Source organism: Balearica regulorum, chromosome 2, assembly GCF_011004875.1.
Source record: "Balearica regulorum gibbericeps isolate bBalReg1 chromosome 2, bBalReg1.pri, whole genome shotgun sequence".
Classification (NCBI taxonomy): Eukaryota; Metazoa; Chordata; class Aves; order Gruiformes; family Gruidae; genus Balearica; species Balearica regulorum.
Window position 1 is genome coordinate 92,440,631 of NC_046185.1, and position 13,554 is coordinate 92,454,184.

General features: G+C 41.9%; 1 protein-coding gene across 2 annotated transcripts; it reads left to right on the forward strand.

The window, feature by feature from the left end:
* The first annotated feature begins 913 nt into the window (after positions 1–913).
* On the forward strand, positions 914–13,479 carry LOC104637695 (heterochromatin-associated protein MENT). Of its 2 annotated transcripts, none has more exons than XM_010305287.2 (8): positions 914–1,326; positions 2,998–3,174; positions 4,240–4,326; positions 5,956–6,093; positions 8,050–8,167; positions 8,744–8,886; positions 11,428–11,595; positions 12,338–13,479. In XM_010305287.2, exons 2-8 carry the CDS (start codon positions 3,007–3,009, stop codon positions 12,737–12,739), a joined length of 1,224 nt encoding a protein of 407 aa, XP_010303589.1. In that variant the 5' UTR covers positions 914–1,326; positions 2,998–3,006; the 3' UTR covers positions 12,740–13,479. The 2 variants fall into 2 exon arrangements, with proteins under 2 accessions (XP_010303589.1, XP_075601028.1); XM_075744913.1 differs by having other exon boundaries at positions 8,825–8,886.
* Positions 13,480–13,554: the final 75 nt, after the last annotated feature.

Sequence of the window (13,554 nt, forward strand, 5' to 3'; positions counted from 1 at the left end):
AGGATGTTTTTGTTATTGCTGAGCAGTGCTTACACAGAGCCAAGGCCTTTTCCGCTCCTCACACCACCCCACCAGCGAGGAGGCTGGGGGTGCACAAGGGGTTGGGAGGGGGCACAGCCAGGACAGCTGACCCCAACTGACCAAAGGGATATTCCATACCATATGATGTCATGCTCAGCATATAAAGCTGGGGGAAGAAGGAGGAAGGGAGGGATGTTTGGAGTGATGGCATTTGTCTTCCCAAGTAACCGTTATGCATGACAGAGCCCTGCTGTCCTGGGGATGGCTGAACACCTGCCTGCCCATGGGAAGTGGTGAATGAATTCCTTGTCCTGCTTTGTATGCACAGCTTTTGCTTTACATATTACACTGTCTTTATCTCAACCCATGAGTTTTCTCACTTCTACTCTTCTAATTCTCTCCTCCATCCCACCGGGGTGGGCAGTGAGTGAGCGGCTGCGTGGTGCTTAGTTGCCAGCTGGGGTTAAACCGCAACAGCTTCTAAGCAGTTTTGCAGCTTTTTGTGGGTGATCCAAACTTCTTCAAGCCATCACAGAGGAATAATAAGCCCGGTACGGTGTAGTTATCTAAAGCACCTTCACCTCCTCTGCTAGGAGCAGCAGTCTCTTAAAACAACATCTATCAGTTCAAATGAGTCCAGTGTTCACTCTTATTTCATCACTTATTTTAGGTGACTGTGCAAATACTTTCAGAGCTTCCTTTGTGATCTGCTTTGTGAAACAGAAGAGAAAAAATGTAAAATATCACAAAATAAGGGCTTTATGTGACCTGAGGGCCACAAGTATTCAAATCCTTCTCCTCTCAAATTTAATCAGAGGATGAATGAGATTAACAGCCTATTTCAATATTCCCTTTTAGCCATATCTTTGAGATTAGTTTCTATTCATTTCCCCAGTTTGTGGAGTAAAAAGAAAAGGAAGCTGTAAAATTATTTCAACATGTCCCTTGCCAATGCAGCATGGCTGAATTCTTTTCTGCAATATCTACATTTTTGCAGGCCAAATGTCAAGGTTGTGGAGGACACCTGTGGGAGAAAGGCATACTGGCCTCCACATTTCAGGATATACACCCACTAAGTGTGGCCTTGAATTGAGGACGTCTCTCTCTCTAAGTTCTGAAAGCAGATGATAGAGAGGAGAAGTAGGAATAAAGGAGGGAATACGCATACTAATACAAGAAGAGGATGTAGAGAAGAAAAGGGAGGTGCAAACATTTCTACATTTCCAAAAGTATTCATTGCCTCACAGACCGCCACAGATCCTGACTGAAGACAGATCTTAACTCTTCCCTCCCTCAGGATTTCAGGTAGTGTAAATATTCATATCAAAATAACTAGCTTTACTTTGGAAGTCTTAAAAATTCATGTTAATTTTTTTGGAACTGAGTGGTTAAATGATGGCATAAAAGTCATGCAGGGGAAGGGAGTGCTCGTTTTTTAGTACAAAGTGTAGCCCTTAGGAAAATCCTGTGCCAAGGCACACTGGTCAGAATGTAAGCCCAGGTTGGGCAGAACCTACGCAGCCTGGGAGGGCAGAAAGTTTCCTCATCAGTAGGAAGGGTGCCTTACTGACCAGGCTATCAGTCAATTTAGGATCAGAGGACTGAGAACAGGAGAGAATACACTCCTACTGATTCTGGAATTGAACACACAAGACAGCATGGCTCTGTAGCGCAGTGTTTTGGATGCTCAGCATGGGGTGTATTGGTTCAAACCTCTGCTTTATTAATACCAAATAAGTACTGGATCAGGCATCCAGACTCTTCCTTTCCCAGATGACCAAAGTGGCTAGTAGGCCAATGAACCTCAGAGAAACACCCACATGTCCTCTCTCAAGCCTGAGAAATGCTTGATTGCTCCATGCAGATTCAGTTCAGGTACTCTCTGGGAATGGGAGATGGAGATGCCAGTTTGAAATTCTTCAGGCAAAAATCTTCAGCTCTACCCTGTTCCCTAGGTATGCTCTGGGAGTATCAACATCTCCAGGCACAGCAGTAAGAGATACCTGATTTGAAGGTCCTAAAAATGGTTAGGCATGAGCTAAGCTGCAGGGCAGTCACCTCTGAAGCACTCCTGAGAATGCTTCAAAGCAATTGTGGAGCCCTGGAAAGCTTTGAAATCAAAACTCAAGGATCCCAGAGGCTCTGGGCATCTCTAATACAGCATGGCAGTTGGCTTTGAGGACCGCTGGTTTTGATTTAAGCATATAAATTGTGGGTGAAAATATATTTAAATGTCCAGTTGCTTTTGTTGATCTAATGCTTAACCTTTCACCTGATGCCATCTTACACTGACTTTAGCATGTTTTAGTAGTCCTTATACTGGTGAAGACAATGGACATTTCTGAATTTATCCTAATATTTGTTAACAGTATTAGATTGATCTAAAATATGCTAATCAGAAGCACAGGTTTGTTCTGAATCCACGTATGGAAAATCAGTTTAATCCTGGGGTTGGTTTTTTTTTGTTTGCTTTGGTTTTGTCCTGTAGAAACATACTTGGAAAAAGCAGCAGAACAAGGATGGAAAATGTGCAGGTCACCATGCTTTTTTTTCAGTAGAAAATAATAGCGTGGAAAGTTTAAAGAAATAGAAAAAAGCTCATAGCAGCACAGTGAGAAATTATTCTCTTTCACTGCCTCAGAATCGAAGAATAATTCTATGAAACTTAAGCAATTGGGTTTTTGAGACAAGTTTGGTCTGTGAGAACATTTCTAGCTAAAATCGTGCTCATCTGATGAAGAATAAATAAAAAAGCTGAGGACAATGAGGAGTGATGGGGAAGGGAGAAATAATAGAGGTCTTAAAAAGAGACCCACTAGCTGGCTGTACTTGTTCTCTGCAGTATTTTACCTATTACAGGGACACCCTTACAACTGTATTTGAGAGGGTGCAGGCAATCTCCTACTAGCAGCTTTGTGTTTTTTAACATAAGCGAAGAAGGAGCCATCACCTCTCTCTGACACTCATTTGCCTCAGGCTGTATCAATGGAGGCCCTCTCCATGTCAACCAACACCTTCACTCTGGACCTTTACAAAAAGCTGAATGAAACTTCCAAAGGCCAAAACATTTTCTTTTCTGCTTGGAGTATTGCAATTGCTCTCGCCATGGTCCACCTCGGTGCGAAAGGTGACACTGCAACCCAGATGGCTGAGGTAAGCTTTAAAATTAGCAGTATATCATCACCTTACAGGCTATTCCCACATAAATTGCATTAATCTGACTATGGGGAACAGAAAAGACCACCATGGGAGAACAGTGACCTGTCATAAGTTAGGTACAGGAAACAACCCCACTCACGCTGCCGGCAGTCCTGCAGGTCACTGTTCTTCCTCTTTATTTCCAAGATCTCCCTGCTCCACACTACTCCTACACTTAGCTTACACTTCCAGTTCCCAGAGCGTCACAAGTGGTCTGTCAGAGAGACGTTACTGACATTAGAGACTACCGTTGGTCTTGCTTGGAACACTATCTTCTATTTTAATTGCCTTTTGAACAGAATAATTCACCTGATATAGTGCTCAAATAGTAATAAAGAGGCAGCTTTATTAGCAAAATTAATAAGGAGCTAATATAATCTAGAAAAAAGGAGTGCCAGAGATAAAATCGCTGCTTCTAGACCCCAGCTGGTTTTGGAAGCAGGATATCTTTCTCATACTGCATACCAAAGTTAGTAAGCTCTCCTGAACATGTGTTGGGCTGCAGAGGAGCAGTACAAATACCTTTGCTTGCGACACAGTCCATAAATCCTCCCATGAATAATGGAGACATACTAGTACCGAAAATATGATTTCACTTATGCCCACTTTAGCAGAACTTTTCAGTCTTGTATTCTTTTAGGTTATACATATTTACTTAAACACATTACATGTAGAATTTTACATTTCTGTCCCAGTAGTAAGAGTCTGAAGTGCACTATGCTCTTTGTTGTGCATGGCTAAATTCCATGTAGGGAAGCATGAAATGACCACTTCTCTAAACAGATTTATATTTGAGCCATAATACTGATCTATTATTAAGCAGTAAATGTGACTAAAATCTATATAACAATGATACAGTTATAGAGGCTAAATCAAGAGTAAGGTCCTGTCCTCTTTTAATAGACTGTCATTGGGCATCAATGGTGAATTACCATCGAAAACTAACATAATTACATAACCCTCGGCCACATTTATCTTCAAAAAACAAGCTGTCTTTATGAACATTTATCATCATCACAGGTTCTTCATTTTAACCAGACTGCAGGAGAAGAAGGTTCATCTGAGACAACAAGACCTTCTCTGGGGAGACCAAAGAAAAGAAAGATGGTATTTATTATAACGAAAGACTCAGAGAAAAAAAATCTCTGAGAAAGGGATAGTTCATCGCAACTACTGCTTTGCCTTCTAACATTCGCTTCTCTTCAGTCTATATCTATTGTCTCACTTCAGTAAAAACTATATAGAGAAAAAGCAAACAAGCAGATAATGTTACCATAAAACTCATGAACTCAGGCCTTCAGAAGCAGAACTGAGACACTAACAGCATTTTGATTGGCCCTAATACTGTGTTACGTGGTTTTAGGTGGTCTATGGTAATATCAACAAATCAATTGTTCTAATGTGCTTAGGACAATTCTATCTCTTACTAGCTTCAGGTTTGGGGTTTTTTTGTTTGGTTGGTTGTTTTTTTAGTGAAAAACAACTGCTGCATTCACACCTGACTCCAGCCCTACCCAATAAATTCCCCTCCACTTTTTTTCATGCATGGACACGTCAGGCAAACAAAATTCCCCTTTAAACTAACACATGTCAATTCACCCTTGTTCATCAGCTCCCCAGAGACTTGCTGCCAGGAGGAACTGTCCAGATCTTCTTCATCAAATGAACTCCCTAAGAACTGAAAGGCTTGTAAACTCAAACAAACCATGTTTCTTCAGCATAGAAACTAAAAAAAACCAAAACCAAACCAAAACTCAAAGAAACTAGATTAGACAAACTGGAAATAAAAGCTGGGGGTCGGGGAGGTTCTATCATTCTCTCCCTAGGTGGTAGGAGATGAATCTTCAAGATGAATCATTACATCCACATTCATTTTAGCAACTCACTGACTTTGAGTTGTAGCAAAGCCTGCCTGCTCTGGTCCTTCAGACATCTCCCTTCATTACCTCTTCAGTCTGTTCCCATCTCTTTGCAAAACCCAACCTCTCCTATCCTGTGTCCTCTGGCTACCAAATTCTTTCCCAGATGTCTTTCCTAGCAGCCCATGCCTTAGCATGAGTGAGAAAAGACCAGAGCAAGGAATGCCACCTGACCAACCTTATGACAATTCCCCATGAGTCAGTGGCACGGACTCTCAGTGTCTCAGAGACAGACTGCACCCAAGCAGCTGGAGGGGAGCAGCTGACAGGTAGCAGCTTATTCCTCCATTAGCGAAGCAACAGCTGGCAACAGCTAGCAAAAAACCTCATGCTCCCTAAAACCATCAACATTGACATGCAGGACAAGCTCCCTCCAAAATCCAAACAGTGATGGCAAAATTCATGTGAAACAGAGAAAATCTGAATAGTTGCTAAGTTCATGTCCTGACATTAGTGTCTGTCAGAACAGAGCACCTCCTCAAAAGTCACAAGGCTGCCTTGATGGGTCCCTGTGACACTGAAAATTAGGCCTCAACTTGACTGAAATGAGGAGATTCGACTTCCTGGGCGCACCATCAGCTGATGTCCCCACAGGCCTGCACAGCACTGCAGAAACAGATCCTCACCCTACAGACAGAAAACAATTTGCCCAGTAACAGGCAGTGCTGCAAACATGTGACATACTCAAAAAAGTGCTCCATTTCCTGAAATTCCTTTTTAATTAAAACAATCTGGGCATTTTAAATAACCCCAGCAGGTGCAACAATTCAGATAGATAGAAAAATATATTCTATATCAATTGGTGTTTCTTTCCAAGGATCCTGAGCACAAGCGAGCTGAAAACATCCACTCTGGATTCAAAGAGCTCCTGTCTGCCATCCACAAACCCAGAAGCACCTACTTGCTGAAGAGTGCCAACCGACTGTATGAGGAAAAGACCTACCCGCTACTGCCCGTGAGCTGAAAAATTTTACTTAAGAGTACTTTGACATTAAGAGTGATTGTCAACAGAGATGATACAAATTTTCAGTGGTTTCAGTGAGAACATAGAGGGCTAGCTTTCCACAGACAAGAGGTCCACTTGTTTCCAACAATGGTGAACAGATTAGGAAGTGTATGGGAACAAGGCACACTGTGTAGTGATGCTTCTCCAGAGTCTGCTCTGGTCACCAAGCAATCTGCCGGTCAGGGACTTCCTGAACCAGAGGGTATGTCTACTCAATAGACCTTGATGAGCTGTTCTTTCATGATTTTGCAATCACCTTTTGAATCTACAAACCTCAGCACCAGGAGTTTCACAGCTGAACACTGTAGGAAGTGCCAGTGGTTTTTGAGCCTTCTACCTGTTGGCATCAATATTGGTTGGGTTTTCCTCTAAAGGATGCTTCTCCATATTTCTGGTCATCCTTATCTCCATATCTTTTATACTTTAGCATCTCTGAGACTGGGGAGGCCAGAGCTGCACAGAGAACCCAGCCAATGGGCACACCATAGCTTTATACAGTGGCATTCTAATATTCTCTCTTTTGTTCCCTACTCCTTTCTTTGTAACTCTTAAAATTGTATTTGCCCCTTTGGCTGCTATTGGGCTGCTATTGGGCAGATTTTTTTCATGCAGCTGTCCATTATAGCTTCAACACCTCACTCCTGAACATTAAAAATCACTCTGTGTAGGGTACCCTTCACTGGATCATTTACAAATGTTTTAATATATATATTATAATGTAAATATTTATACCTGTATTTTATAGAATAAATATTTTAGCACAGATGCCAGCACATATCCCTGTGGTAATTCAGTAGTAATAACCCTTCACTGTGAACACTATTTCCTCCTACTCTGGGTTTCCAGTCATTTAAACAAAGACGACCTATGTCTGTAGTCCCATGGATGCTCAGCATTAAGTGCAAAGTCCTACAAAATGCCTTTTGGTAATCCAAATAGACTGCAATGGCTCAACCTTCTTACTCACATGCTTCCTGACACCTTCAAAAAACTCCAACAGATTTGTGATTTTGGACTTTCTATTACAAAATGCTGTTGACACTCCTCCAACATGTCATGTTTATCCATACACCCACTAGACGTATTCTATTCATTCATCCTGTACAGACTCATGAGTTTGTAATTACCTGTATCTCTGATATCTTTTTAAAAACTGACATTGTAGTAATCATCTTATAATTTATTGGAAGGTCGTTTTAGATGAGATTACTGTTCTTTGATCTTGGAGTTTCGTTAGATATCCCATGTAATTAGTAATTTGTTCTTCTGAATGCTTATTGCTCATTTTCTCCATAATCTCATGTACTTATGCTTTACAAAGAATCTAGAGAATTTCCTGCTGGGAATCTCCATGAACTGTTTCACAGCAGACAGCAATGCAAACATTAATTCTGGTTTTCTGCCACGACTTTATTCTACTAGAATATTCCCTTTATACCTGATCCTCTATTGTCCTCACAAACTCTTGGCAGGTTCCTCACCTCTGAAGCAAACTAAAAGCCTTGTTTCAACTTTATATGAGACTATTCTTCCCTCTTGTACTGAACCCTACATCATAAAGCAAGAAAAAATATTTAAATGATACAAAATGTAATTTTGAGAAATTAAATAACATTATGAAGAATGTTTGTTTCATGGGATATTTCAAAATTACAAATTTACACTTTGGATTTCAACACAAAAATCTGAAGTGTCAGTTTCCTTGAGAAGGAAGTTTGATCAGTTCTTACTCAATATTTAGCATAGAATGTATCAGACCATATTTTAAGGGTTATCCCATTTCACATAAATTATATTTTCTTCAATTATGTATCAGCAGATTATATAATCTGTTGACATGATTATTTCTAACATTTTTATAACTCAAATTTAACTAAACATAAATTTTCCGATTCTATCTTCCAGAAATTCTTACAGCTCATTACAAGCTATTACAATGCACAGCCACAAGCTGTAAACTTTAAGACAGCTGCAGAACAAGCCAGAGCATTGATCAATTCGTGGGTTGAAAATGAAACTGAGAGTAAGTACCACTCTGATGGCTTTTTTCCTTGTCTCACTCTCAAATCATTTGTATTTCCACATTTACTGCTATTGCAGCCAAGGATCCATAAAAGATGGAAACTTACGGGAGGTGTTGAGCAAAGTGCAGTTAAATGGCTTGAAGGATGCCTCTCTCCAAATCTAACTGCTGCTCCTTGCAAGGTCCTTCCCTTGATTCTTCAGGCCGTAGTCTGTAATTGTGTTCAGAGGGAGGTACAGGTAGATACTGAGCAGCTCCATGTGTTAATTAGTAGAGGGTTTTCCTTCTGTATTCTTCAGCTGCTTGCAACCAACTTCACAGAACATCCAAGCTATTCCACTTTACCCACTTTCCAGTGCCATTTACTACCGAAATTGCAATATATTTTTTTAAAAAACATATATACTTCAAAAGCCATTTTTACCATATGTATGCCATGAAAAATATACAGTAAAAAAATCTCCCAAATGCAAACATTTTTGCTAGATAGTTAGGCACAAAGAAGGCACGACTAAGATCAGCGAGTTAGTTACACAGTCACACTGGAATAACAGTCTTATTTGCCTGATTTTGAAGGGAAAATCCAGGATCTGCTGCCTGCAGGATCTCTCAATTCTCAAACTGTATTGGTCTTAGTAAATGCCATTTATTTCAAAGGAAACTGGGAAAAGAAATTTCTGGAGAAAAATACTTCTGAGGCGCCCTTCAGACTGAGCAAGGTAAATTCCTTGTCTATATGCCTATATATTGTCATATGTCAATACGTCTACTACTGAAAAGCAAGAAACCTCTAAATATTTCACCTGCATTTTGTATGCCACTGCAACGCTACTCATAGCTGGGCACATAGTATAAACTCAGTGAGAACAGCAATTGTGAACCTAAGTCAGCATTATCTTATTTACACATATCCATGAGAAAATTATTTTCACTTTAACTAATAGCTCTTCAGTATCAAAACACTTGTGAGCACTGTGGTTAAGTGGCTTAAGGACAAAAGGAAATTTCCCCAAGTACGAAGGTCCCATTTTCAAAAGGGACTGAGTTGCTTTTGAGAGCGATGCTTACACACCTACCTCTCTTTTCTGCTTTTGAAACACAGTCTGTACTCTGAGTTCAAGGAAACTGAACCAACTCTTCTTTCCTCACACACCCTGGGTGTTGCGTAAAACCTCGGAGGGAATTTTCATGGGGGTTTGTCCTTTTAGCTGAGTGCGTGATGATGATGTACTCAGTGTACACTGAGGGCATGTTATTGAGCTAACAGTATTTAAGCGATCATGTACTGATGGTTCACAATAGCTGACTGCATGCATATTTTTGGACTGTGTCAAAGGCAAGCAAAATTATTTGTCCATGGACTCATATATCTTGTTTGACACAGATTACGAGTGCAAATACCTTTTGTATGCCAGGCCATATGAAGCGGTTGTGTCAATGATGTGACTGTGTATCCGAAACCCATTACGCTATGTGTGCGGTGTTAGGTTCTGTCACGGTACCTGGTTGTGGTGGGCTGACCTTGGCTGGCTGCCAGGTGCCCACAAAGCTGCTCCATCACTCCCCCTTCTCAACTGGACATGGGGCAACAAATAGAATGAAGAGCTCATGGGTTGAGATAAGGACAGGGAGATCATTTACTAATTACCATCACGGGCAAAAATGACTCGACCTAGGGAGATTAATTTAATTTATTGCCAATTAATCACAGTAGGATAAAGAGAAATAAGACCAAATATAAAACACCTTCCCCCCCAACTCTCTCTTCTTCCCAGGCTCAACTTCATTCCCAACTCTTCTCCCTCATCCCCTCAAGCAGGACAGGGAATGGGGGTTGCGGTCAGTTCATTACATGTTGTCTCTACCGCTCCTTCCTCCTCATACTTTTCCCCTGCTCCAGTGTGGGGTCCCTCCCATGGGAGACAGTTCTTTATGTCCAATGTGGGTCCTTCGCACAGGCTGCAGTTCTTCACGAACTTCTCCAGTGTGGGTCCCTTCCACAGGGTGCAGTCCTTCAGGACCAGACTGCTCCAGTGTGGGTCCCCAAGGGGTCACAGGGCCTGCTAGTAAACCTGCTTCTGCGTGGGCTCCTCTCCATGGGGCCACAGGCCCTGCTAGTAGCCTGCTCCAGCATGGGGCTCTCCATGGGTTGCAGCGTCCTTCAGGGCACATCCACCTGTTCCAGCATAGACACAGTAGATGGTCCTCCAAAGGTTGCAGGGTGGATATCTGCACCACCACATGCTGCAGGGGAATTTCTGCTCCGGCGCCTGGAGCACCTCCTCCTCCTCCTTCTTCTCTGACCTTGGTTTCTGCAGAGTTGTTCCTCTCACATGTTCTCACTCCTGTCTCCAGCTGCTGTTGCGGAGCAGTTTTTCCTCTTCTTAAATATGTTATCCCAGAGGTGCTACCAACATTGCTGACTGGCTCAGCTTTGGCCAGCGGTGGGACTATGTTGGAGCTGGCTGGAACTTGTTCTGCCTGACAGGGATGCAGCTTCTGATGTCTCCTCACAGAAGTCATCCCTGCAGCCCACCCCACTACCAAAACCTTGCCATGTAAACAAAATACATTGGTGCACAGAGAGGGTTTAATTCACAGGGTACCTGATATGAAACCTGCAAACAGATAAACTTTTGCACTCAAATGTAACTCACATGTGAAGGACAGTGGATTTATTATTAAAAGCCCTGTGGAAACAATACAGCATAGGAGTTCAGAAGACTATTGGGTAATCCAATTTCATCTGGTAATCTGGTCCTCTGTGGTATGGGCAAGAGGAAAAGCCGTCACAGAAAATATGGTTCAGAGGCAAAGTGAGACAACCAGTATTGCCTAGAAGTATAAAACAGGCAAAAGAGCTGATGGCATCCAGGGGAAAAAGGTCAATGTTTTTTCCCCCCAAACAAGGTCCTCACTCTAAAAATGTAGTATTTGGGAGAAAACATGAAATACTTATAGTAGTTACTTGCTTGTCAAAGCTAACTCCTTTATTTTAAAATGAGAAATATATTACATGTGATTCAGTTAGCACGTAGGTACTATATGTGTCTATGCATTTTTTTTTTAAAGATCCCAATGACTTTGAAAAGGGGGTGTATGAGATACTGTCTACAGGAAAGGGCACTGACTATTCAAATGCTGCTGAGTCTTGTACTCGTTTACAAATTTTTGCTTTCAGTTCAATGAAGCAAGTAACCTTTACCATCCATTTTAAGGAATGAAGTAATACTATTTTTTATGTCTGATTTTTTTCACAGACCAAGACTAAACCAGTACAGATGATGTTTCTGAGAGATACATTTTTGATACGCCATGAAACAACCATGAAATTCAAAATCATTGAGCTGCCATATGTGGAAAATGAACTCAGCATGTTCATTCTCCTACCAGATGACATCAATGATAACACTACTGGCCTGGAGCTGGTAAAACTGACCTACTGTTGCATGACATATGCTATGAGACAGTAGCAGAAACAGATGAAAAGGGCGAGGAAGAACGAGCTTCAAAATCATGATAGAATAGGTTCTGATGTGTGCATATTTTGTTTCATAAACTAGAACACCACGATTTCTCAGCTTATGATTCAGGGCATCTGATAACATTGCAAACATAGTATTTTACTTAGGGATACACCTAAAAAGTATGTCCATGTACCTGTCTTAGCCTGTTTTGTGTACCCTCTTCTATTGCTAGAATAGCACAAGGAAAGCAAGGACCAAATCTGAATTACCATGCCCTAGAGTAATCTTCTTCTGAGGGCTGTATTAATTCATTTTTATGTCATTTGCAATCTGGATTTGCACCTGATATTTTGTGGTGAGGTTTCTCAAACTAAGTGCTGACCACCCTGGCCCAGAAGGTATCAACAGCCACTCATGACCGCGCCAGGATCAGTTTCAGATTCTAAACAGATCAGGGCAAACATCTTTTTATTTGTACCTGAGGTCCCAAGCGTTCCACTTATTTACCACTGCTAAGAGAAAAGTCATCCATGTACATACATTATTGTTATTAATATCATTATGAATCATGCATTGCATAAAAGCAATACTCTTCTCACTAGAAAAAAAAAATGAACTACTCTCACAGTTCAGGCCTATACCTCACCATCTTTAAGAAAACAAGAGTGTAAGCCACTGACAGTCTGATCTCACTTCATTGCAGGTTGAAAGAGAGCTGACGTATGAGAAACTGGCTGAATGGACTGAATCAGCCAGCATGATGAAAGCTCAAGTGGATCTGTACCTGCCCAAGTTGAAGTTGGAAGAGAATTATGACCTTAAATCCACTTTGAGCAGCATGGGAATACGAAATGCTTTTGACCCCATTCAGGCTGATTTCACAGGGATGTCAGCCAAGAAAGATCTTTTCATCTCAAAAGTTATTCATACAGCTTTCGTGGAGGTCAATGAAGAAGGTACTGAGGCAGCAGCTGCCACAGGTGTCCTGGTGCTGAGATCAAAAACACCTACAATGACCTTTAAAGCTGACCACCCTTTCCTCTTCTTCATCAAACACAACAAATCCCAAACCATCCTCTTTTTCGGCAGACTCTGCTCACCCTAGCCAAAGTTACTCCTTGTCCTGCAGAGCAGGAGACACCTGCTTGCCAGCCCAGAGGCAAATACCACAACCTGAAACTCCTGCTGCAACTGTGGGGAGTGGGACCTGAACCCTTTCTCCACCAGACCACTCACCCCAGGGCCTGAAGCACAGTTCCTCCTGTACTTCTCTCCCACCCCGAAGGGACAACCATGGCGGTGGGGAGCACACAATGCCTTGCACGCACAGAACAATCCTGGCTGCCATTCAGACCAGGCCATGAAGGGTAGTTCCACCCCCTAACCACTATTAGCTATGGCATTTCTATCCCTTCCCCTCACAGCGGTCTGTACAAACGTACGCTAACACAGGCCCTCTCCTCACTCCCATGGCTAGAGCCCCTGATTCAGATGTGGTCTTGGCACGTGCTCCCACCCCACAGCAGTTAGACCCAGCTCCTGTTTAGCCTTTGATTAGGTCTTTGCATCACCAACAGACGCAGACCCTCCCTATCCAAGACCTGTGACGATTCCCTTGCCTTCCTTCCACATCCCAGCTGTAAGTTCTCATCAGTTCCCAATTTCACCTCCATTAGCTTCACATCACTCTAAGGATTCCTTAAAAAAATAATAAATTAAAAAATACACCTTTGTGAGGGCTATTTGCCTCATTCAGGTACATGAGGAGCCAAGCACATACAGTCTCTGGCTACAGCAATTTAAACAATCCCTGCTTCAAAAATAATAAATAATAGTAACAACTCTTCACGGACTAGTGGTGTTTTCTGCCAGCTCCGCCACGAGAGGGAGGCAGAGGTAGAAAATCACCGGCTGTGGCAA

Bases quoted from the DNA above. Each gene is read 5' to 3' on its own strand.
- LOC104637695 (XM_010305287.2), top strand. From the start codon at position 3,007: ATGGAGGCCCTCTCCATGTCAACCAACACCTTCACTCTGGACCTTTAC. The intron at 4,327-5,955 runs GTATTTATTATA...TTTCTTTCCAAG, and splicing joins GACCAAAGAAAAGAAAGATG to GATCCTGAGCACAAGCGAGC. The intron at 6,094-8,049 runs GTGAGCTGAAAA...TCTATCTTCCAG, and splicing joins AGACCTACCCGCTACTGCCC to AAATTCTTACAGCTCATTAC.